The sequence below is a fragment of the Procambarus clarkii genome, chromosome 29 (genome assembly GCF_040958095.1).
Source record: "Procambarus clarkii isolate CNS0578487 chromosome 29, FALCON_Pclarkii_2.0, whole genome shotgun sequence".
Classification (NCBI taxonomy): Eukaryota; Metazoa; Arthropoda; class Malacostraca; order Decapoda; family Cambaridae; genus Procambarus; species Procambarus clarkii.
Genome location: NC_091178.1, coordinates 11,505,313 through 11,533,041, shown reverse-complemented (window position 1 = coordinate 11,533,041; position 27,729 = coordinate 11,505,313). Strand labels below are relative to the sequence as shown.

The window sequence follows — 27,729 nt, the reverse complement described above, 5'->3', positions numbered from 1 at the left end:
TTCAGAAGACTTGCAAAATAATAAAGAGGCCTTGCACATCATTACAGCTTTCTCCCACGAGGCTTAGAAGACAAATGAGGAAAATGTTCACTCACTAAGTCAGGTGATAAGATCATGAGAACTGAGGACCCTTGAACAATAAATATCCTGTTTCTGAACCTGTGTTGTAATTCAAATAGAAATCTTAGCTATATCTTTAGTACACCTTTACTTTTAACAGCTGGAACAGTGCTAAAATATTAATTGTTATTATACATGGGCGCAAGTCATGTAGTTTCTAATTTAATCGTATCTACAAATATTAATAAAATTGATAAATTATTACTTAAAAAAAATAAGAAATAGGGTGGAATTACAAAATACTTAAACAACCTCAAGGTCAAATCTGAAGATTTTCTCCTGACCCTGATGGCTATATTTCTTCTTCATGGAGGGCCGGGCCTTAGCATTATTACCAGAGGTGTCAACATGTTTACATAGTTGACAAGATGATAAAAGGTGAAAAATATTGTAGAAATATATAGGAAAAGCTGAGAAGAAAAGAATCTTTCTAATATATATTGTACTTTAAAATATTATACAAGATTAAAATGAAATAATGATTACATATATTAGACATCAAACTTAACTAACTTGACTTGACGATGATCTATTACAGTACATACATTATTTACAAATGACATTCCCGTATTGACTGTTTAGCGGCTGACACACAATTTCTTTGATAAGATGACAGCAACAGCCAGAAACATGGGGTGCAAAGTGGTACAGGAGTGGACTTGAAATTTCCTTCTAACAAGTTCAAAATAATAAAAATAAATTCTATATACAATATTTTTCTTTACTCAAGAACTTCTCACTTGAGGCTTGGCCATCAAATTTTCAAAGAGCCTAGTAAGGTCAACTACCGAGTAAGCATTCTGCTTCAGTGTCCGTTGTACTTCTGAATGGAGAACGTTGTATACTTTGCGGAGATTTTCTTCTCGAATGCCTGCAGAAAAAATATAATTAGGACCTTTCTAACAAACAAATATTCAGTGTTAAAACATGTTTTCCAAATATTCAAATCAAAGACCTTTGCTTTATATTCTACCTTTTACTTAAGTTATGCATAGGGACTATATAATTCAAGGATAAAATTCAACATGTACAAATACAAGTATGGCCGTGTTAGATGCATGTTTTCCACCAGACAACAGCACGTATTTTCATTTATCTACAGTCAGGATATGATTGCCTACTCTCACAGTATTCTCACATACTTACGCTCATCTTTATTCTTCTGGCATGCTTTCTGGAAGTCAAAGATGAAATCATAGAAGCACAGCTGTTTGTACAGCTGAGATTCAGTATACTGCAAAGGAAAAGACAAAATTGAGAATTTATTTTGCAAAGATGCCTAAATTGATAAGACACTCTAGAAAACTCTTATTATGGAATTTCTTGCAACTAGAACTACAGTACTTTCTTTGCTGCTTATTGACTACACTAATATTTCTACAATTACAGTTTCATCTGTTAACAAATCAAGCCAACAGTACAGTATTAAACCTTTAGACATATTATATTTGAGCTTATCTTTAATTTGCTGTTAAATGTTGCCCTCACTCTATCCTGTAATTGTGTATGTTTTCAATAAAGTATATGGCTGCATTCTAAAATTTTTCTATGGCTGTGCACTTGTACGGTTTAGTTATCTAAAAGTACTGCATTTAAATTTGAGCTACATTCTGAGCACAACTCTCGGTTCCAACAGCCTCTTCTACCTGTAATTGTAGCCAACACCTCTTGTAAGTTGACAATTTATATTAATGACTTACCTCTCTAAAGAGAACACCTCGTTCACACGAATCACATACAGGAAAACCCCTAGAGAAGTGTAAAGGTATTCGTCGAGTTCTGTTACTGCAACCTGGATCCTCACATATAAGCCAACCCTGTGTCGATTGTCAAAATTTTTTATTACTGTATAGCTAAAACATATCAGAAAACAGTGCAATGTTTCATTTTTATATATTCGTTTCATTTTATGTACGCTTTTTCATTTTTACTGAATTGTATAGTGTGAAATATGTTAAAAAATTATAATGAACTCACATTGTAGTATTTTTGTATATGATTTCTGATATCTAGTCTTAGCTTATTGAGAATTGGAGCTATACGGGTAAATATCTGAAACTGGCACTTGGGGTTTGGACAAGTCTGCAAGGCCACTTCAAGGTTGGTTCCGGTACCCTGAAAAGAAATCAATAATTTTTATCATGCTTTACATGTATCATAATCCACAATCCTTATTTACATAATGAAACTGTAAGCTTCAATATATTTCCTATTTAATTATAGAAATTTCTCCAAACCTCAAACGTGAACTAGATATGTTTTAACTGCAGCTAAAGTACGTATTCTCAATCACCTGTACAAGAAGCATTTAATTATAATGTACCTCCAAACAATATTCTGAAATGCTAAATGCTAAATTACAATTATTCTCCCCCCCTCTCAAATAATTGATTAGTGGGTTGAGACAGGTAACTGGGTGCAGGGGTTGCAGGGAGTAATACGAACTCAGAGGTGAATTGTTGTACCATGCTTACAGAGTTAGATCTATTGCATTACTACATTATACATCTCAACATTCTATTACTTTTGTTATACTTGCTGTAGAAAGTGTGTATAGCAGCATTTCTACAATACCTGCTCCCAGCTCATTCCACTTGCTTACCATTTATAATTCATTCGAGTTTTCTTCTATTTACTGGTAACTCATATTTCCAAATTCTCTGTGCCTCACACACCTCACATACTCCATCTGGAAAAGACTGCGTTCACCTTGCCAACTCCCATATGTTGAGTTTGTATCTCCCTGGGTTCAATCTTGGAGTATGCTTATATATCAGTGACTACAGGGTGGTGAGATCCAGCACCCTGGCAGTGCCAGGGGATCAACTGGGACTTGGGATGTGGCAGTGACCAGTGGACTTAAGGCATAGCAGTGGCGAGATCCTGGGTGTGGCAGTGACCAGTGGACCTGGGTTATGACAATGACCAGTGGATGCTGGGTGTAGCAATGACCAGTGGACCTTGCTTGATACCTGCTTGAGTAACCCAGCACAAGGTATTGACCTTTGATCCACAAGTTTCTTTCACCTCTGTAAGGGGGACCAGATTTTGATTCAGGCTCGTAGTAAGCCTATACAAGTTGCTAGGACCTGGAATGGCTTGGGAGATCCTATGATACTAATGGTACTAATGATGAACTGAGGAGGATGCCTATAAAATCAAACAATTTTCTTACCACGCCACGAAACGCTGAGTCCATAGTAATAATTGTATCACAGTCTTGGGATGGGCACTTGAATGTAAATCTCTCACACATACGATATCGTTCTTCATCTGAAATCTGAGATACAGATACATCTTCCTCCTCCTCAGCTTGTCCATACTGTCTAGAAATTCGATAAGAAGAAGGATCCAAACCTAGAAAATGAGAAAAACCTAAATTATACCATGGAAGATTTTTATTCTAAGCAATGTAAAAAATGATGTGTTGAAGATAAAGAAATGCCCTCTTCTGGATATCCTCAGTAGCTCCTTCGTGTATTGATTGGTTTGTTGACTTTGCACAAATTACTGATTTCCTTGTTCCATCTTTTTTTTTAATCTTTAATCAAGATAGTTATTTTTGCTTCACCTGTACTTTCTGGGTAGTTTCATTTGGTTTTGGGTCGATCTCGGATCACTGTAATTTCCCCACCTCTGTGAAAACACCAGAGTGTCATCCAGGCATTTAGTAGGACTAATCCCATAATCCTAGTAGTTTTGTTAATGTTTCTGGAACCAGAGTTAGTGCTGCAACAAGCTACTGAGGGCAAGCCAAGATACTTCCTGCATAGTATCTTGGTTGCTCCCTCATATGGGACAATGAAACAACTTAGTTCCTGGCTAACATGTAAGGTTTTGGTTGACTTTGAGCCCCATGGTTTATAAATTTTGTTAAATGGTTCTGTCTCATAATTTAGGAGTGGGAAGACAGTGAAGAGTATACCTCAATCCACTGAAACTGACTGCTTTGACACGAAAGACCAGGTAAAACAAATAAACAGCTCCTCTGAATGATAATTAGGACTGCAGACAGCCAATTATCACTTTGAAATTACTTACCTGGAACACTACCTGCTACACTTACTGCCACCAGGTGTAAACAGTGTTAGTACAACATGACTGAAGGAGGCAAACCCCCTTACATAGCACTGTTTACCCTAGCACTCAACAAAGACAGAACTCAAAGGGACGGAACAGGAGCAATAGCTAGTGCTGACAATAATTGGTAATTGGCTGACCTTACAGTCCCAGTGACCATTTGAAGGGGTGTTGATTGGTTTAACTGCTCCCTGATGTGAAAACAAGAAGTTTCTTTCCTGTGGAGGACTGAAAGAGGCTCTTCACTATCTTTCCAACCAAAAACTACTGGACAAAGTCATTAGAAAAAATCCTCCTTCGATTGGGGCTCAAAAGTCATTCATAGTCTAGCATGTTAGCTGTGATTTTGTGGACCTATAACCCAGAATTATACAGCAACAGAGAGAAACCTTGCCAAAGAAAGTTTACATTCATTATAATCATGTATGGGATATTGGAAGGTGTTGGAGTGCAAAATGTTTGAATTTTTATTTTCATTTGTAGTAAAATGTATCAGGCAATGAATCCAGTCAATTTTAAATATGCACTGGAGGATGCATTTAAAAGTATGATTAAGTAATGCTAGTGCTTGTTTAATATAAATCAACAGGAAAAATTCATCGAACAAAATCTTTATAAAGAAAAAAAAGAGATACTGTATTACATAACACTTGAAAGAAATGGTTGGTCACCTACCTAAACACTCTGCAATTCTTGCAGCATCGGTTCCCTCTATCGGGTCACATAGACGAGATACAACAGGATGAATCTGGTGTGCTAAATAAAAATTTGTGTCTATCACTAAGGATGAATTGGATTTTAGTTCATCCACGTGATATGCTCGTTGCACAGCTGATAAATTGCTACCATCCTAAGGATAAAAAAATTATAATTAAGGAACTTACTGAAATATGGCTAAAAAATAATAAAGGTTAGTTTCCAAATCTGCACAATAGATTTCATGAGGTACAAGAGGGACCAGTTGAAAATGCTGGTAGACTTACTATGTCAGTCACTACCAATGCTCTCATTAGAAACATTTGAGAAAGTGATCTCTCTTAATATTCATAATGTTGTTTTGCACAACAGCTGGCTATATATGGGTTAAGAACTAGAACTGTATATAGAATATGTCTTGTTTTTATTATAATATATAATTAAAGTAAAAAGACAACCCAAAACCAGCAAGAAAGGCAAGGATGAAAGGATTGTAAGATTCTGTACTACTATTGAAAAGGCTTATGATATTGTTCCTAACACAAGGATAGTGTATAAGATGAAGAGGCATGGTGGGACAACTAGAAAGTCAAGGAATTTGATAAGAGAATATCTGACAGAGAGGAAACAGAAGAACACTGTCAGAGAGATGTAGCAAGCAGGGTTCCTCGAGGCTTAGTCCTGGGCTCTTACTGTCCCTCACCTACGGTATTGACCTAAATGAGGCAGTGCATTTTTGTATAACAATGTTTGCAGATGATGCAAAGTCAATAAGGAGAGTGAAATTAATGAAGTTCATAAAGCGCTGCAGGAAGACATTGACAAATTACAGGAGTGGACATAAATGGATACTGTAATTCAACCCAAGCAATTGTAAGGTGATAAAAATGGGTGGAAATTAGAAATGCAAATGGATCCGAGAAGTATGGAAATACTGTATTCATACAATGTATGGGTGGTCAACAAGTTAAATGGACAGAAAGGTTTCAGAGTTATGTAGAGACCCTCATTTACAACTGTATGAAGAAATATACAACAAAAACTCTATTCAAGATGGGATTTAAAATGTACAAAGTACCAGTAGCTATGAGGTGGGGCCCCAAAAGCATCTAGACAGGCTGCATATATGGGTAGACAAACAGCCACTGAAATTTAATCTCAACACTATAAAGTAATGAGATTTGCACATTTGGTAAAAAGCAAAGAATAAAATTTTTCAAGTCCAAACATTCTACGAGAAAAGTTCCAAAGATAACATACATAAGCATCAATGACTGGCTCACTCTGAACAACAAAATGGCTACCACCCCTGGAATGAAAGTGTCAAAATACTGTAATGAAACAATTTATTTTCATTCCAACCACTAACCTCGCATATGACATAAGCTACTGTATCACCTTGACGTAGCTTTTTCCCTCCTCGAGAATTCATCCTAATAGCCACTTGAACATGTGGAAGGCTTTTCTTGTCAGGATAATCTTCAGGATTCTTTGTTAAAGACTTTGTAATAGCCAGAGTGCCAAGATCAATCTGTAAAATTTTTAAAATAAAAACCTGTGCCATATGGAAAGTTAATTGCTTGTTTAGTTAATATTTTCATAAAAGTATAAATATTTTGATATTATTAACCATTACCTTGCCAGCTTCTAAGTCAGCTTTGAGTTTCTCTAAGTGTGAATGGATGTTTTCAATGCGTTCATCGGGTCCTTGATCAGACAGAATTTGCGTTACAATGTGCCTGTGGGAACATCCAAGTTAAATCCATCAACCATAGTTGCATGACCTCGACTTTATCCTAATGCTGTAATACAACTTTCTTCTCTTGCACACACTCTCAAACTAATTAGTTTTTTACAATGCCACTTCTCACTTGGCAAAGAAAGCATCATCAGCATATCAAAGAAAGCATCATCAGCATTTCAAAGAAAGCATACAATCATGAAAAACACAATCTATCCCCATCACAGTTCACTTTCATGCCAGGTCTTGTCAATGCAAAAACACATTCTCAAGATATTACTGAGAAACAAAGCATGGAATAAAATATGAACAAGGCAGAAAAATTAAGGCATCTCCCTACATTACAATACCTTCGTAACTAAACCTCATTTAATAACTTACTTTCCGCAGTCAGATGCAAGCTGCGACCAATCACGTCTTACAATATCCAGACCTTTAAGTTCTTGTTCTTCAACCACCTGGCCATTTGCAAGTCTACTAACTGTGAGGGCTGCATATTTCTTCTTCTTCAAGAGAAGCATGTATTTAAACACACCATCAACTTCCAACTCCAGTAGCTTGTACAGTTTATTTACCTCTGATTTGATCTAGAGAAATAATTTAAAATGAGATCACAATAAAAGTGACAAAACTAGTTTACTTTAAACAATATATTTACTTTAGACCAACAATATTTAAAGGTGACTTTACACACTTTAATGACAATAAAAAGAATAACAAGACTTTGATTGTATAATGAAATACTCTTAAATCAGCATTGCACAGAAATATTTTAAACATTCCTGTAATGTTGTAATACTTTTTGGAATGTGCCTCTGGCTACTCAGTCCAGCCTAGAAGGAATAGTATAGGTCAATTCACAGAACTTAAGAACCCCTCCATGTGGCATCATAGATGACCATTAATAAAGGTGGCATTCACTAACTTCTGGTTGAACTGCCTGGCCACACCCACCAACCACCACCACACATACACTATGGCTCAGTGACCCAAGAGGGATACAAGCCCTAAAGGAGGGATACATTTCACCTGAAATGGTGAAACGCATAGCCAACAAACACATGAAACTAATTTATAGCCATCTCAAGATAACCACCACCACACATACACTATGGCTCAGTGACCCAAGAGGGATACAAGCCCTAAAGGAGGGATACATTTCACCTGAAATGGTGAAACGCATAGCCAACAAACACATGAAACTAATTTATAGCCATCTTTAAAAGGACAAGCTGAATAGCAAAGCATCCTGAAGGGCCACGAGAAATCCATAATAATGAGACCACCAAGAACGAACAGCACATTGGCATGGGAAACAGAGGAGAGGCTTTAAACTGGAGATGGGATTCTCATCCTCGCAAGAGCAGCACCCGAAACCCAAGGCAGAAATGAAGAAGGCACTTACAACATTGTGTGAGGTAAAGAACTTCATATGCAAGCAAACAATTTGGTTTACTTCTAAATTTGCCTCGAGACAGAACACATTCCCATTATAGATAATTATGGATCCATCACTGAGCCGAACAAGGGAAGGTGGAAAAGGTTTAAGTAGACCTCACATGTCCAAATGGAAAAGGAAGACACATCCACTTTCTCCTTGGTGCACTGTATTCTTGTACCACAAGAATAAGATGTAGTGCTGCCAACTTGTAGCATTTGGTTGGGATAGCCAGAGTCCAACAAGTAGTTTGTAACAGCCCTCACATTTGATGCCACAATAAGACAAAGCTTTGAAAATTTATGGACTATTCTAAATTGGTTTAAGTATTTTTCTATGTTGAAGTGTACTATGGTATGACTCTGTAGGAAAATTTTTAAACCCCCTTTGCTGTATGTCGACATGCCTTAGACACAGGAAAACCTATTTTAGGAAGCAACCAAATTTGACAACTAGAACATATTTAGCTATGATAAATATGTTCTAGTTGTACAAATATAAAATGTTGAATCTCACATTCAACATTTTATATTTAGCTACACATTAGAATAAATATAATGCCAATTTATATACCTGGTTATTCTACATACAAATTTAAATAATTTCATAATTATTACACCATTTATCTACTTTCATAGAGGGTGATAAAGCCGCAGACCAGACAAGTTTCCTTTTAAGACAAGTGTAAAAACCTTAACAAATAACAAATAATAGAGACCTCACCAAAGCCAGAGTGGCAGGGCAGAAAGAAGCACACAGCTTTCACAATTTAAAAAATATAGAAGAGATTTAGAATATTCTCTATATATAATACCGTATAAATTTTTACAAAATATATAGAAGCAAAAATATGGAAAGGATTACCACCTCTGGCTGGAAGAAAGGGACCCTTAGCCTCGGAGGAAATCACACACAATGCATTAGAGGGAATGTTTAGATCCCCTCCAATACAATTTCTGTGTAGCAAATATGTATTTTACCTTATGTCCTAGCTTGAAAACTTGATCGTAATCTGTGCAGTTGCTATTAATCATGATTGAATCAGTGTCTCCATATATAACATCAAAATTCATTTTTTGAACAAGATCCTGTGTGTTCAGTAGAATCTCACGCCCTTTACCTGGAATTTGCAGACACCACCATGTAACATAATTCTTAAAAATACAAAAAAACAAGATGAAGCACATTATATAACAAATACATACAAAGGAGTAAATATAATAAGACTCAAATCTCTAAACCTAAATGAGATGCACTGTAAGGCTGTAACAGACTGTAACAGACTAAGGTTAACAGTCTGCACTGTAACAGACTAAGATTAACAGCAGCTCACAGACAGGAGCATGTATTTTCTGCACCTGGGTGTTATAAGCCATCAAGAGGACTAAATGGATTTTGTCGTGATGTGAATAATAGGTACAAATTATAGGCAGGCAAGCTGAAATGGCAAATAAAATTGGAACAAAGAGCAAGTGTGTATTGGATTATATGTTAGCTGTCTGTAATGAAAGTACACATATGTTAAAATAATGGCCAATTCATGACCAAAATTTCACAGGAAATATAACATAAAAGCTAGATAATAAACAGCCATAAAACAAGCAGTGAAGCATTTCTACCTAAAAAAAAAAGCACCCCCCTGAAAATTACAAACAAATCATCTACTGGACTATCTATGCATCTTTATGCTTTTGCCAACATAAAATGATTACAAATTCTACTACGACCTTGTGCAGTGCATCTATGACCATAGGTATCCATATATAACCTGAGCATGCAGTTGCACACTAATGGTATCTCTATGTGTGCATGTATGAGACCCCAGCATTTTATCACTTAAAGGCAGCTCTTCATACAGTTCGTAAACTGTATGAAAAGCTGTGTCCATGTAACAAACATTTTTTTTTACAGATCTCTAAAGTGTTTTATATGTTAATCTCATCACTGAAGTTATTAGTAAAATGTGATATCTTGATAACAAAAACTTTCATATATGAAATAACAAATAGAACTGAATGTGGAGAACAAAAAATTAAGGTTTATTTATAAAGCAAGAAGAGACATAATCTTGATGCTTGAACAAAATATTTATGTACCAAGCACAGTAGAGACTTATTTATATACATCTGCTTATAGTTAAGCATCAAAATATGATATTTTTCTCAATCAGTTTTCTTTGTTAATTTGTTTAATTATTTTCATTCAGTTCTGCCTTGATTCATATAAGAAAATATTTAAACTGAAAATATCCCATGTTGCAAATGAACTTCACCACACCAACTACAATCTAAGTTACAATTTAAGCACTAAACTTCATATATATGAAACATGCTAGTCTAAATGTGCCCCCCCCCCTTACATTACCTGTAACAAGTGCTGCAAGATGACGGGCAAAGAATCTGGAGTGAGAAAAGCCAAGACATCCATACATGCTGTTTGCCGTCAACTTCAAAGCCTTTTGTCGAATGTCGTACTGCGGAGAATATACACAATTGTCAACTGCAATACTTAGTACCTGTATTCACTAGTAACAATAATACACCATACATGCATTTCTTTTAGGTATAGTGCTCTTAACTAGCATAGAACTCTGAGCAGAATGACAAGATCCATTTGTAATAGTTCCCAAGTATTACTTTATTATACAGTTCAGATGCATAAGATATCACATTAGCTAAACTCATCTCATTACCAAATGTTAAGAATCAAACAAAAATTTTAAATGTATGGTAAAATACTGTAACTAATTAGGCTATTCAGTGTCATGTTCTCACAACAATACTGTAGGTGCAAATTATTTCACATCCAGGACCACAATTACTGCTGGGTGTACAAAGGCAAATAGGGTGACGGAATGTTATTCTATCGTCCAACCCAGCCCAGGATTTGAACACAAGACTTCCACTTATGAAGAAAGTGTATTAACCACTGAATCATAAGGTGCTCCCATTTAACACACATTTAAGATTTGTTTCAATTAAAAACTTAAATATAAATATATTACCAGACTATAGTTATGAAGTATTAAACTAAAATGTAAAAGTAAATTAATATTTAATCTCAGTGTCCATCCCTCATATAACCATGAGGGGCAGGCAAATGAATATTTAATATGTTTAATAAATCAAAAAGAAATACTTAAAACATTAAGATCTGACTATAAAATACAGTACTCCTTCCCTGGGTATAATAATATGAATCTAAATGTGGGACAGGAATGCATTTTATAAAATGTTCAACGTAATGAGACAATGTCAGACCTGTTGTTTCAAGTCGATGGATAAATCTGGTTGTTTCATCATCTGCTTCACTTGCCTCCTACTCTCTACCAGCTTCCGAATTTCTGTCGGTAGGACTCCTGGCTCTAGCTCCGGGTCTGGCAGAGCTGGCATCTCTTCGTCATTCTATCCAAAATTAATATACAATTATTAACAAGATAAATGATAAAATATAGGCAAGGAAGGTACACAATTACTGAGTAGTTTACTATTAAAACAGCTGTGACCATGCATGTCACAAAAGGTCATAAATGTATGACATCATTATAGAATGTTTGAAAAAACTAGTGAATAGAACCATAAGGAAAAAGTACTCAGTATGGAACTGTACATTGACTATACTGTACATTGACCAATGATGTTGTGGATGCTATCTCTAACTCAAATGCAAAAATGATACAGAACATAAATGACAAGTAATTTATACATGCAATAGGTACAAGAAGATAGAAGGCAGGGGAACAGCTGACTCGCATTCCCCTTAACTACTTAGAGGGAAGCACATGTCAACCATTTCATTCCTGCTAAACACTTATATCAAATCTAGCAGGCAGAAAAACTGAAAACCTTAAAATTTTACACTACTGTATTGTGGTGCCCCCCATTAACACAGTTGAACAATTACTCTTTACTTCTAGTTACGAAAAACACTTTATTAGCAAATTATAATTCCTCACTCAAAATCTCATTCATAATTCATACCAAATTTACTCCATACAGAACCATATACCAATATTCGCTATACCGCCTCCACTCTATAACAAATAGTAAAATATCTTCAATATATATACCTGTATAGTACTAATTTGAAACAGCATAATTAACCCACAATTGTATAGCTTAATGTATAAGTGAAACTATTAAATACTTGTAAAATAGAGCACTATTTAATTGTCACATTGTACATACGACCTACACACTGGTCTACATGGCAAATCCTGTATGCATTATTGTCTGCTAATCAGTGAGGGTACTATGGACTACTAATCTGTGCGTGAATTAGAGTATATTGGTAAAGGCAATAACCAGTTATTTTGCTTCTATTGTAAACTATAGTGATTAAAAGAACAAAACGAATCTGTGTATAGGACATATACTATACCTCTTTGTTCACCCGATTCATTGTAGTAAAGCAAATGTTATATTCCTGGATGATGCTTGGGTAAAGGGAGTTGAAATCCATCAATAAAATATACTTGTCATAGAAACCTTTCTTGGGCTCTAGCACCAAGCCACCAGCATATGCGGGTTTTCGACGACCTTTGCCTCGCTTATTACCACCTCCATCTTCTTCCTCTATATCATCATTTGAAACAGCCTAATAATATATAAATATATATTAAATTCAAGAACAAGAAGATAGTATGTATGACAGTCAATGATTTATCTAAGTTCTAAGAATGTGACTCAAGATGAAATAATTCAAAATAAGGCTTTAAGCTTTTGTGAAAAGTTCATTTTTCAGTCATATCATTTGGGTGCTTGATCATGTAAGAATTCTTAAACAAGATGAAAAGACAAACACAGGAGTAACCCTAAACTAGAGTACAAGACAAAAGTCCACAGGAAAATATTGTCTAGCTAAGATGCATAGGCACTAGCACAGCCTTTGGCCAAAGAATGGTCGTGTTGGACTGATCCAAGATAATGTAGATCTCACATGGACCTCACACTCAAACTAGTAAAACAAAAAATGTTGAAGGTCCAAAGATAATGAGCTATGAGGATAGGCATAGTAAACTAAAACTAACAACACTGGAAGAGGAACAAAATGGGATATGATCACAGTGTACATGATACAGTACTGTACTATGGATACCAAAACCAGGAAACTACTCTACACAAAATTAAATTTGCAGAATATACTTTACAAACCAATGGTAGCCTAAATTTTCACACTCTTTATAATTGTTTTTGAGCATGCTCACAAATTTTAATGAGTGACATTATTAACACCGCTATTTACATTACCTTCTGGTTTGTTTTGCCAAACTGCTTGTCAGGAACTATGAAGTTCTTTTCGGTGAAGGCATGCAGCAAGAGAAATTCATTCCTTTCAGACCGACCACCAAGAAGTGTGCGTGACATCACATTTCCTGAAAAAAAAAAAAGATATGTTACAATCACAGTCAACAGATGAAGACATAGCCAGTCATAATGTCAGGCATTTTGCAAAATAAATGAAATATTAAGACTATTCATAAAAACAAAAATGTCTCCCCTGGAATTGTGCCAAATCCCAAGATTTCATCTCTACCAAAATGTGATAAGATGCCTTCCTATTACGATGTATATTCCTTCTGTGCTCTTTTCACTTTCCCAGTCTTTACATGCACAATCTGCTCACGATGACTCTGATGTGAGTCATTCTGAGCAAATTCTGATTTTGACACCCATACCCTAGATAACGTTCTTCATCCACATTTCTTAATATCTTCCAACATACAATAATTTATAAGTTGAGGGTGGCCTATTTTGATCTATCCCACATTCCACTACAAGACATTAACATTGAATGGCATATACAGTATTGCTTCTCTCGCTTATTTTGTACATATCATCTAGGTCTCTTACTCTTTCTAGTTGCTTACTACCAACTGTGAACATATTTATATAATTCTGAAATTACATTCAGTGGATTGTTTATAAAGACAATGAAAAATGCTGGATAAAAACAGAGCCTTGTATTATTCCACTAACATTATACTGTACCTCCAATTCATCATTTGTATAATCATTGCTCCAATTTTTTTTTATCCAAGAAATTTTCATCAATGCCATAGTATAACAATTACCACCCTATGTTTGCACAAGTGTGTATGTGTCTGGACGTATGAGATCAAAATGATCTTATTTTCTTACAAAATTATTTGAACATCATTTTGCATCGGCAACATTATTGTTCACTGATGATCCTTTCAAGTTTTCCATACACAAAAGCTATATTTACTATACGAAGATACTTTACCAGCAATATTTGTTATTTGCAGGGCCAGTGGCAGTACATTTAACTCGCACATGAGGCCAAGAATATACAAAGCATCTTGCATGGTTAATGACACAAGCCGAAGTAAACTTGACGATGATCTGCAAATAGACAAAAGTTTCTAAATTTAAGGATTTTACAGAATAAGAGCTTTTTATCTTAAAACTTGAAAGATGAAAAGTTCTATAATTCAAAATATAATCAGAGAAACATGAAAAATAGTAAAAATAAAAAAATACTCACTCATACATCTTTTTGACTTCATCTACAGTCAAAGACTTGAAGTGGTTCTCAGGCACATGGAGTACTTGTGAGACTAATGCTCCAAGCTCATAGCTTTTAGCTCTAATAAGTTCTTTGGATGAGATTTTTAAGTCACACACAAGACGACCACAGAGAGCTGTCCTCTCTGCAAATCCCTTTCCCTATTGTAAGAACAAAATATTAGATAATGAGCCAAACTTAAATACACTTATATAATAATAAATTAAAAACTTTCAAATCTGAGTGGCCGATGTGAAAAAGATTAATAAGTACTGTGGACAAAGACAATTTGAAGACAATTATTTTTCTTCAGTCAATACTTTTATAAGTGTTAAGTTAAACCTGGTCTGAAAATAATAGCCTATGCTTTTTAACTGACCCTTACCTTAGTTTTGACTACTCCTGCACCTACCAAATTAAAAACATTTTTTTTATATATTGTTTATTCTTCCCATTTTCACAATTTGTTTTGTAAAATTTGTAAACTACAGGAACAAAGATGAGTCGCAATTTATCCATTAAATTGGTCCACAAAGTAGCATATAAAAATTACCAACCGTTAACTTGGGCATCTGAGTTCGCCTTAGCCGACCAAGACGAGACCAATGAGGAACCTTATTAGCACTGATACGATGAAGTAGCACATTCAGGTCGAAGCCAAAAATATCATGACCTACAACAATATCTGGATCTATCTTATGAATCTTAGCAAGCAGGAATCCCAGAAGAGCTCTCTCAGTGTCAGACTTCTCAACTTTGGAGTGATATCGGCTGAGAGCATCTTTCAGGTCCCAAGGCCAAGTGACATCCACTGGATGAGTCATGGCTGTTGAAGATGTTCAAAAGTAAGTACTCTGGACAAGTCGTTGATATAAAATCACGATGAAATAGCTAATATTCAATCTTCTGTAGATGCATTTATTTGCACAGTACTTTGAAGAATATGCATCCATCTCTATTATATATGAGGAACACTGTTATTCAAGTTAATGACAGTGGATAATGATGATCAATACTAATTACTGTACACTTTAAGTGTATCCAAAGTTAGTTTCAAGCACTGTATGTCTAGTACTGAAACACAACTGCCAGGATAAGGCCATACATCACTCAGTAACCTGCTCAGCTAGTCTATGTCTTGTAATTCATAACTCAGTAATTCTTTTAATTCATTGGTAAGCAAGGTAGCCCAAGAGGGCACCTGTAAAATTTTCAGTGACCAAATTGTGCCTTTGAACTTAAATGAACAGTTACTCACAGATCTAGAATGGTTGAATGCATGAATTAGTTATGCTCAGTAGTATTAACATACGCAAATTAACTGTGCTCAGCAAAGTGAATTGTGTTGTGGTATATACTGTACTCAACATAGTATGCAAGTGGATTAAAGTAAACAATTGTAGTTTGATTGGTCTAGCACACATCATGTAAGACAGTGTGAGAACAGATAAGCCAAATCAAGAATCTGAACAAGTGACTTCATGCCTCATGATGAATGAAGTTTGAGTGAGCAATGAACTATTTTAGCTTGATATTTGTGGCATGAAACATAAGATGACTGAATTGGGCACAGTGGCTACAGTGAATTGGGCTACATAGCAGAGTCACTATGACAGGGCTGAATGTATTGAAGCTGTAGCTTGCTTTGTTCTAACACTGGACTTATGGTCTAGAATGAATAAGGCATTAAGTCTTTATTGAGAGTATGAGATAATTAGCTTCACATCTCTCTCCCCTATTAATTGAAATATTTTTTTTTCTCCCTACATTCAGAATAACCTGTGGAAAAATTTGACTGTCTTTTCAAATACCATATTTTCAATAAATTATTTTATCATCTTACAATATTCTTCACTGCCTTCTACTCCAACCACTACATTTTCACATACCCCTTTAACTCTGGCAGTTAATACCCACTCAAATATAATCAGGACTAATGATTCACATTGACAATAACAAAATATACAGAATGATAATCAAGTATGAGAGGAAACAAATTGAAACACATATCTTACAAAAAACTACATACGTACAAGACTAACAACTTACAGCAGAAATGCGTCTGAAATTGAGGCTGAGGCGGGGCTTTGTCAAGAGGAAATTCATGATGAATGAGGCAAGACACCATTGCCACTTCACTTTGATGGGTCTTTGGGTTTAAGGTTGATCGCATACTTAAGGACATCACTACTATTGGTGGTATAGCCAAGCCTGTTATTGGGGTTACACAGTCTGGCTTCATTGCCACTGCCTGAAGAGTCAAATACAGTGTTAGTGTTAAGATGAACATAAAAATACTATATGGTTTAAATTGGATGACAGTCAATAATTCTCTCAAGAGATGCATACCTAAAATTAAACAATAAAGTAACAATAAATTTAACAGATCTTAGAGGCTGATATTTATTTTAATCATAATCAGGAATATCGTTAGAATAAACAAAAAAGTAAGGAGACAATCTCCAAGTTCAACAAAAATTAACTTTGTCTGATATGCATGAAACACAGGGAGGCCAACTCAATCAGGTCCATGAAATTTGTGGAAACATGGAAATATCACATCCTGTGTGGAATACTTGAGCTTGGGATGCAGTCACACACAGTATAAGATGAAATAAATGATAATGGCAAAAGCAAAATAAAATGATGATTAAACTAACCTCAATTTTACACCATGAAACAGCTGGAGAAGACAACTGAGGAAGCTTTACATCCAACCACCCTGGACCTTTGATTCGTCGATCAAGTAAAAATAATTCCATGGCTGAAGAGCTAGTACCAAAAGCATGGCTGAAGGTTTCACCACATAAATCACCCGGAAGTGCCGGAAAATCTGCCTGTAAAATTAATAAGAAAATTGAGTAAGGTGTTTCCCCATTCCTCATCCACTAACACTGCAAAATAAGTAACAAAAATAAAGAAATGCTTTTAATACAGTATTTTTAATTATTTGTATTTTGTTTAATGACATTCACTCTAATACAATATAGAGGAATAAGAAGTTTTTTGGTACACAAACATACCCACAAAACTAGCCAAAACTCTTATGAGACTAGAGGAACCGAGACCAACCAGTACTTATCACCCAAGTAGGATCTTCCATTGCAACCAGCAATCTAGCTTCTCCTACCTGCCACCCCTCAGAGCAACACAAGTACAGTATGTGCTAATTTGTTTTAAACCTAACTGTATCAGTAAGTGATCCCTTTCCTCTCCAATGATGTTATATAAGGGTCCAGTGAATTTTAATGCAAAAATCAAGTGGAAATAAGAAAATGGGCACTTTAGTTGAATTTGTTTTTCAGCAAAACATTCAGTTTGATGATGGAACTCTTTTTGTCACAAACTTTCTGTACTAGAGATTTCAAAAGAAATGAACCCAGTCTGCAAAATAGTCACATTGCATGCATACAGTTTTTTACCAAAGCACATTAGTTAGAAATATTAATAACACCTCATGGTTCCATGTGATAACTTACAGAGTAACGAACTTCTAAATATTCAGATTCTTCTGGAACTTCACATTTCTCGAAGCAGTATTTTTTGTTGACTATTCTAGATTTGAACTGAAGTATTTTGTGCGTGTTGGATACAGTGGAGTTAAATTCTTGATAGACATCCATCATAATTACGTCTTCTCCTTCCTCATTAGTCTGCAGATTCAGCCTCTGAAAATGCCAGTTTGTTAAAATCATCACTTCAAGTGGTCATACACAGATGAAGGGAGCAGAAGGCTGAACACAAGGTACCATCTGGGAGGTGAAATCCTGCAAGAGACAAATAGAGAAAGATCTGGGGATTGATATCACACCGAACCTGTCCCCAGAAGCCCACATCAAAAGGATATCACCAGCAGCAGTTAGATAATTGCAACAAAAATAAAGCACTAAAAACCTAAGAGATATGTATTTTAAATAGTGTTGGAGCCAGAATGTTGTCCTGCTTGAATGCATGATCTTGTCCTACAGCTAAAGCATATGATGCCTTGGAAAGTAGCTGAAAGAACAGTTCAGAAAAAATACCTTTCACCTTATAATGGCTATATTTGAGGAAGCACATATTTCAAAAATAAGTACAGTAAATAGACTGATTTTCAAATGCATGCCAAGTACAGTAGTATATTTTGAATGATATTGTCAATGTTGAACTGCTAGACATCAAACCCAAAATTCTAAAAATTAAGGAATTGACGTTATTTTGGCTTGTCCTGGAACGAAACATCATCAATTCCTTTATTTTCAGATTTGGGGGGTTGGGTTTCTGATTTCTGCCACATTATTATGACTTATTGTCTGCATGAAACTGTTTACGGAACACGTTACATCAGTTATCCATTTAAACATGAAATATTATGCATAAGCACAACAGATCAGAAAACAGGATCACGCCTACACTAAAGACTACAATGTCATAGGCACTAAATACAGTATGGAGAAGTGAAAAAGACATGTTTTTAGTCAAGTTTTTGCAACTGCAGTAGACCACTCATTTTAAAAAGTTAGATAGCTGTAAAAAAAAATTTTTTTTTTTTGTTTACAAGATTTTGGTGAGAATGTTTAAAATTACTCAAAGTATAATACACATGTACAATATATAGTCACCTTTTTCCGGGGCAAGAGGAACAATCTCCTTTCATTATTCTTAACGGACACACAGCAACTGACAAAAGTCCGAGCTGACTCTACCCACACCTTGCCAAAGAGGAAAACTGTTCCTGGTTGCTTGTAGACATCTTCATATGCATCCAACCAATAAAATCTTAATACCTGTTGAATTCATGATGATGTATACTGTACAGTGCTACATATAGTACATCCAAGATACCCACATATACTGGAAGTTATTTAGCATAAACATTCATACTGACTGGTAAAACAAATACAGGTATAAGGAACCATAAGTCTGGTAAATAGTAAGCGTGATAAGCGTGACTCAATTTCTAAATAACGTTATAAATTTTCATTGTTTAAACATATGCCTTACAGGAAAACTATAATTATAAATAAACAAGATATTGCATGAATATTAATTTTGCTTTGAGGCAAATTTACCTACTGTACTGTACCATTAGGTACAGTATCTACAAAATGTTTTAATACTTTGTTCATCTGAACATTTTACTTTTAATATCAAGGCAGTTGTACCTGATCTCCGTCAGCATTAGTAGTGAGAGGGAGATGAGATGAATCTATCTGGACATCTTGGTTGAAAGTGGTTTCCTTTAGCTCTCCCTTAACAGTTTCCCAGCCCGTTGCCAGTAGACTCTCGTCAACTTGTGGTCTGTGTAAAAACAGGTGTAAAAAATCCCATGCCAGTGACATTTCTTATATGAAAATCTGGCAGAAATTTAAATTTTATTTAGATATGAAATGTATCTACCAAAATTCTGACAGAAAACTGAACGAACTAGTTATATTTCAGAAAGTAACAATTCAAAATAGATACCCTCTTCCTCACCAAAGAGAGCGGTGCAAATAACAGGGGAATGGAAGTTATCAGTATCTACTGGAAGGGTGGTCAAGGTCCTTGTGCCGTGCCTGCTAGTTTTTTATACCTTGAGTATTTTTACATCTCTATGTTCAATGTTTGGTGACATATTTTCTCTTGAAGTTGAGAATGAGCGTGGGTTTGATAAGTTCATTCAATGCATCCAACTGTTAACCTCTTGAACTGAGTATATGAACTTATTTATAATGCTATGAGCAAATTGTACCAAGCAAAATCGTAATATTAACCTATCTAATGAGTTATCTACCGGGAAAACCAGATGGAACAGAGGTTCTTTCCCTCATCACCAGTCACTAAACTTGGCTTTCAAAAGTTTATCTTTTGTCAGTTTCAAATTCTACTATCCAACCCCAGTCTTTTGTCAGGCTTGTAATTTCAAATAAAGTTAAAGTGAAAGTCAGCCATGCAATTAATTTTCTCTAAACAGGGGCACTGATGTCCCACAACTTATTGTTTCTTTTGGACAAGATTTAATAGGACAATATTTTATAGCAGGATACAACCAGAATTTAAATAGTTATGGACAATTACCTTAGTGGATTGTAAAATTTTAACTAGCCATACCATGCTTTTCAAACCAGTTTTCAGGTCATTACCTTTCCCAAACCACAACTCTTTCTTGAACTGAAGATTTTCTATCAAATGCTGAGGAGCCTAATTTAAATTAAAATTTAAGGAGATTATGCAGAGTCCAGCCACATTCTGTTATAGCATGAATTGTTCCAATAGCTATTTTTTAAACAGATAATTTGTTCTTAAATAATAAGGAATTATATATACTGTATTTATACATAACCACCCCTAAAAAATACTCACTTAGCCGTGAAGCCTCGATTACTTTCTAACTTCACATCTTCTATTTTTTCTGCTTTCACTTCATTTATGGTTACAGATTCTTTCTTCTCTTCATCAATAATCATTGCCTCCATCTGATAAAGCAAAATATTAATTGGAATTAATAAAATAAGCCTTGAGATCATATGAAAAGCACTTCTGTATCATGCAGGATGATAGTGTAATTGTATCATACAGGGTAAAATTCAGGTACAAGTGCAGCATAACATTTTGAAAGAAGTCCTTGCTCAGACATTATGATAACATATTTTTCTATCATTGGGTGTGTTTATACAAATTCACATAAATTCATATAAATTCATTGCAAACAAAAATCAGTTTTGTAAGATGAAATAAGTCCTTTAACAGTACAGTATTGAAACCCACCTGTTAAACTGATAAAAGATAATCAGGAGAATGTTAAATGGCCCACTAGGGTATATCCTCTTATGTAGTGCTGTCACGTTACGACAGTCAAAGTAGGTGACCAGATGGACCAAGTGGTTGCTAGCAAAGCACTCCTTGGCAGTCTCTTTGATGCCAAGGATTGTTGGAAGGCTTATTAATTAATGCTTCCCAAAGATCATTCAAGTTAGATGGTAATCCCTATTGCTCCTACTACTAAAATCACCCAATAAGGACTGTCTGAAATGTTCCTCAAGACACTGATGCCAGAAAGTCCCTCCCCCCCCCCTACCTATGTTACAGTTCCTACTGAGAAAGTGGATTCTCTCCTTATTTGGTAATCATATCGAATAGCTCAGAAACAGTTGGAGAATTATCAGTGATGATAAACAGCACTTCACAAGAACAAATACTATTACTTTCATGACGTAATTACCCGTTAATGTGGAAATTAATTTTTTTAATCTTACAGCCCAACCAAAGTAATCACAATCTGGTTGACCTAGTAACTCCTGGAGGCAATTGTCAATCTAGTTCTCTCTTAAATGCGTCAGCCTTCATTCCATCTATACTTCTTATAACTGCTGGTAAGGTGAAGTCATGACCTTTGGTGTTCACGGTGTTCTCTAATTGTGCTTATGGCACCCCTACTTTTCACCAAGTTTGTTATACACCCACCTTATCTCATATTACAATGTCCTTAATCACTTTCATGTCTTATTGCTGGGTCCAAAACTAATAATAATAATAAACTTGATTTTTACCAAATGATTTAACCAATAGTCTTGAAGTGTCAAAGATCCTCTTTGACATGCCTTTAAGCATAATAAATTCATGTAACTACAAACTATAGCTTAATGGCAGAAAAAAAAGCATTTAATCAATATAGGTTGATTATGTAAGGCAATTACATACCAATGATATATTGAAATTTATGCCACAATAATATAGCTAAGAATTACAATTCTACTTTCATTCCCCTGAGAGAGGCAATGTACTCACATTTTCTACATCATCATCATTAAACTCCCCATCCATAAGGTCCATGGTATCAAACTCTTCAACATGTTGAGAAGGCGTTTCCTCTTTAGCGTGTTGAGAAGGTATTTCCTCTTTAATGTCCAGTGACCTCTTGGCCTATGAAAGGAAAGCAATGCAATCAAATAAAAACAAATTAACTAGAATAATGTTCTAACATGTTCCACTGTCTTTGTATTATTAAAAACATATCTACTGAAACTTTTTTTAGTACATCCATGGTACAGAACAATCACAGCCATAGTCACTCTTCCTGTGGATATTTTTATAACCTGATCTCAGATACCACATATGTAAGAGTTGATGACCAAACCACAACTCAGAAGATGGAGAAGCGACTATGTTTCGGTCCATCCTGGACCATTATCAAGTTGTGTGATAGTAAGTAGTAAGATAAGTAGTACTTAAATGTATAAAATAGAAAGTTAAGAAATATATGTAAACAAATGGCTATCACTACTGACATCTATATTTGCATAACTGTCCAAAAACTAAGAAGTCCAACATCATATACCTTAGGTGAGGCCCCATTGATAACATTGTCTCCAGAAATGCTGCGAGGTTTGAGTGGTTTTGAGGACGATTTGGGCCGTGATGGAGTAGTAATCTGAGGTCTTGCAAAAGGATTCACTGAACTTTTGTTGGGCAATGGAGAAGGTTTGCTAATTTTCTTCTTGAGGAAAGTTGGCTGTGGAGGTCGGATTGTGGCTGGCTCTTTGTCCAAGTCCTGTAGAATGTCTTCCAGTAGGTTGTCATCATCAAGGCGAACCAGGGCCTGCAATGTAAAGTAAATAATATTCAGTTGAATTATACTTCAGATAGTATAAAAATCATAATACTGTATTATTACAAATTCTAGAATCATAAGTATTACAATTACAATTAATGTCTCGTCATCCAAATAAAGCAGATAAAATCTAACAAATATAGTGTGCAAGTCTTACCAAAAATATTCCATTATTCAAATGTTTCATATCACCTAATTATCTTTTAGACACTTAATGAACTTCAATGCAGAACTATGATACATTGCATTAAACACTTGTTTTTAAAAACAAAATGGAGGAAATGCAAAATCCTTGAGTTTATACTATACTGTTGGACATTAATGCATTATCAGCAAAAATAATTAGCCTATTTTTATTTTATTTTTATCAGGTATAGAAGACTAGGAGGAGGGGGTATATAGGGTTAGATCTCACTCCCCATAGTCACTGATAAGTACTTAACTATCAATAACTATAAGGAGGTGAGGTCTAGTTCTTTATGCCTATATTTCCATATTACAGCACTAAATCACATGGGTTTGTGTTATTCTTGCAAACCACACGTTGGCAAAGGTGGTCAGTCAGTAATTTTATGCACCCAAAATGAGCAAAATAAAGTGTTACTAGAGGAGGACGAGATGTTTGGGCTCATTCTCTCACACCTGATGTCTCTGTTCACCTAGCAGTAAATAGGTGCCTGGGAGTTAGCCAACTATTGTGCCTTGCATTTAGGGAAAGATCAACTGTTGCCCTGCAGGAACTATGATAAGCCTAACAGGCTTCCTGGCCTCAATAATGGGGAACTATCCGTTGTGTAATATCAATACTGGATTATACAGGACAAGTACAGTAAAAGTAATTCAAAATCAAACTTACCTCAGCTTTTTTCTTTTTTGCTGGCATGTTGATAAGCATGTTTTTAATATTTCCAGTGCCATGCCTAACAGATGAGCCTGATGATTTCTCACTGGATCCTTTAATCTTCTTATTACCCTTAGTTTTATTTTTTTTTGATAGGAAGAGGTCATCTCCATCATTGTCCTCGTCAAATATTTCCCTTCCGTCTTCAACATACCCAGAGCCATCTTCCGGAAACAATTAAATGCATTACAATACTGTACAATATTTATAATTAAAAAAATCTCACCTCATAGTTTTAGGGGCAGGTTGGACAACAAGAGAGATAAACATTATTCCTAATGCAGAATAATGCATTATTCCTAATGCAGGCTTCAGATGAACTGATGTAGGAATACAGCTCTTAGCTTGCAGTTTCATTAAGAACACCAGCACCACTTTTAATAAACCCTAGTTTAAAAGACAAAAAAAAAATAGTGTCGAGACAATGTACAAGTGAGCCAGCAAGGGAGAGAAGTGAGGAGGGGAACTACCAGGAGAAAGCACCAAGCCATTATGACTATACAGCACTTTGAAGGGATCTAGATAAGTATTTGGGATGGGATGGGGGAAAGGAATGGTGCCCAACCACTTGGAAGGTCAGGGATTGAACGTCAATCTGAATGAAGCGAGACCGTCGCTCTACCATCCAGCCCAAATGGTTGGGGAGAGGGGGAGGGGGAAGATACGAAAGGGAATGAGAGTAGGTGAAGTTCTAATGATAAGCAACATAATATCCTTAATGACTCATTGCTACTTACCACCTATCAATGTGTTTTCTTCTGGATATATATGTATCTAATGTAAAAAAAAATATACTGTATAAACAATATCTATTTAAGTTCCTCAAGCAAATTAAACTAAAATACCAAGAATAACATTTGGAGAGAAATAGAATTTCTTACCATCATCAATTATCCAGTCAGCTTCAAGGCGATCCTGTCGTCGTTTGGAGTATTCACGTTCATCCACTTCATCATAAACATTCACAACTCCAGAAACCTGCAAAGCATTAATGTATTGAATCTAAACCTCTACATCACTGTACACATGCTTTATGTACTGTGCAGAACATTTATATGCTGTATGTTCATCTTTAGTTAGAATATACTTAACATAATATTGTACTACACTTCTTTTAGACATTACTTTCCTATAAAATATATTCACTTATTTAAGTTAAATGGGTTTGATCCAGCACATGATAAATCAACTTATTTGTGAATTGCCTGGGGCCTTAATAAATTATTAAAACTATATAATTTATTATTAAAAAAATGCCTATTAGTTGCTATTACACTAATTAAAAAAATAGGACTCTTAAAAATGACCCTAGTTGCTTTAGAGATTTAAATTTTTTAACATCTAAAAATACATTTTAATATTATGAACACTAAATTTTGTAAAGAACTGAGTGTATCAAGTTACTGTATATTATTCTACACTGTAGAAGTTAATGTTGGTATTGGTTACATTTTTTTTTTAAGACTTGAGTTACTCTGGATTCCTTAAGAATATCAGCAAAGGCTTTGAATACTAGCAATTTATTGCTGAATAATTCAAAAGCTAGTGCATGTCTGAAGATATATTAGGTTGGTATTTCAGGTTAGTTTCCTGCCTACATAATTTATATCTGAATAAAAAATATCTTATGACAATCAAGTTTATCTTTTTGTTGACCAGACCACACACTAGAAGTTGAAGGGACGACGACGTTTCGGTCCGTCCTGGACCATTCTCAAGTCGATTGTCAGCCATGATATAATAATTATTATTCAATAACATACAATAATTCAATAACATACTTCAGCCACGTTATTGTGACTCATCGCCTGTTTATCTTTTTCTCTCACTTGCCAGACAAAACACATTAATGAAATCCTCATCACACATCAAACAAAATTTACGACAAGAAATAACCAAGAACAAAATAAAGAAAACACATATCTACCTCATATTTATGTTTTGAGCCTTTTAAACCCCTGAGTCGGTCTAAAGCAGCCTTACGACCATGCTTATCTTTAAGAGTTCGACGGGATCGCGAAGATGCAATACTTTCTATAGCCTCCTGGGATGCTGAAATGAAAAAAAAAAAAATTATGTAAAAGTGATGACATGTGATATACATAGAAATAAATGAAGCATGCAAAATTTCATCCTTATAAAACTGAGAAAGAATCACGCATGGGAAATATAGTTTCCAAGGATGTGGGGGATCGTCGCCAGCTGTGCTGACAGTGGAGGAGGCTCACACACCACCCCACCCCCATCATGGATGTGCACATAGGCAGTTAACTTTACACTTCATAAATGTACTTTTAATGCAGTCACTTTTAGTGTATTGTACATCTGTACGTCAATAATTCTTTGAACGTACTGTACTCCCAAATCTTAATAAACTATGAATGGTATCTAATGTAAGATCTAATATTAGATGACACCAGGGTAAACACCAAGAAAGGTGAATTATAAATAATGATGTACAGTACTGTATTTGAAAAAAGTACCAAAATCAGCTTAGTTTCCAGTTTCTGGACACCAAAAGAAGGCAATAAACAGAACTTTATCTCCAAATCAATTGAAAATGCCATAGTGCATACATTAACCTTCAGCAAACTACAATACTTTGGATATTAATATCTTATGGTCAGTGGTTCCCAAGGAAGGATTCATCAAACATTTGAATGCCTGGTTACTAGCTTCCAGGCATATAAGAAGTGTAAAAAAAATCCATGAAATATGACATTGCTATACTGTACTGTACTGATACTCTCTGGTCCCGCCTCTCAACTGTCAATCAACTTGTGTTCAGATTCCTGAGCCTATTGGGCTCTATCATATCTACATTTGAAACTGTGTATGGAGTCTGCCTCCACCACATCACTGCCTAATGCATTTCATTTGTTAACTACTCTAACACTGAAAAAAATTCTAATCTCTGTGGTTTTAGAAAGCTGTGGCTTGTGAGAATATCAGTGATAATTGCTTTCCAATGTAGCCAGCTTCCCCAAAAACACTGTGAATACTGTCACACAACTGTAACTCTAAGGGACATGAAGCCTGTCAAGTTTATCCAAGTCCATCTAGCCAAAAGCAAGATAGCCCCATAGCCAATATAGACCAATAGGCCTCCTGTAGTTTCTTTAATTCTTGTCATTATCCAATTGGAGAGAATAAAAATGTTCCAAAAGGAATTTTCCTGGATATACTCTACAGCATTTCGAACACAAGATAGTTTGCAAATTGGTGTTTAAACATACCTATCCTAACCAATCAATTTAACATTGAAGTAACATATTGTAATTAGAAACCAGGTACATGTAACCCCTGAATACGCTTTTGTCGTATCTCGCTTGTCAGTATTCTTAATTTAATGCACAATCCTCAAAAGAACAAAATACTTAAAATTATATAAAAGGAATAGCTTTTCTGCATGAATATATCTAGTTGTTATTGTAGGTCAATACCTAAGAGGGGTGTTGGGCACTACTAAATTGTGTGTAGTAAATAAGATAAACACTAACAGTTGACCTTTTTTTGGCCACTAGGAATGCGAAACAAAGAGCCAGCATGTCTGTCTCACCGGTATCTGCATCAGCATCCATCATAAATGAAGCAGGTAGCAGTAAAGAGCAGTAGACTGGTGTAGGAGACGAGGGTTTGCGCGCGAAACTTTT

At 35.2% G+C, this 27,729-nt stretch overlaps 1 protein-coding gene across 1 annotated transcript; it reads right to left on the bottom strand.

Annotated features, from left to right (window-relative positions):
* Positions 1–543: 543 nt before the first annotated feature.
* PolA1 (DNA polymerase alpha catalytic subunit) lies at positions 544–27,729 on the bottom strand. Its single transcript, XM_045753489.2, has 29 exons — positions 27,636–27,729; positions 26,004–26,128; positions 24,958–25,054; positions 24,032–24,240; positions 22,903–23,163; positions 22,353–22,487; positions 20,928–21,040; positions 19,748–19,883; positions 19,205–19,369; positions 18,083–18,271; positions 17,264–17,440; positions 16,653–16,854; positions 15,161–15,429; positions 14,583–14,764; positions 14,322–14,440; positions 13,325–13,449; positions 12,456–12,671; positions 11,336–11,479; positions 10,440–10,548; positions 9,056–9,195; positions 7,019–7,224; positions 6,533–6,635; positions 6,266–6,427; positions 4,876–5,050; positions 3,296–3,477; positions 2,098–2,235; positions 1,821–1,937; positions 1,267–1,354; positions 544–991 (listed from the first exon to the last, which is right to left on the bottom strand). Exons 1-29 carry the CDS (start codon positions 27,658–27,660, stop codon positions 846–848), a joined length of 4,455 nt encoding a protein of 1,484 aa, XP_045609445.1. The 5' UTR covers positions 27,661–27,729; the 3' UTR covers positions 544–845.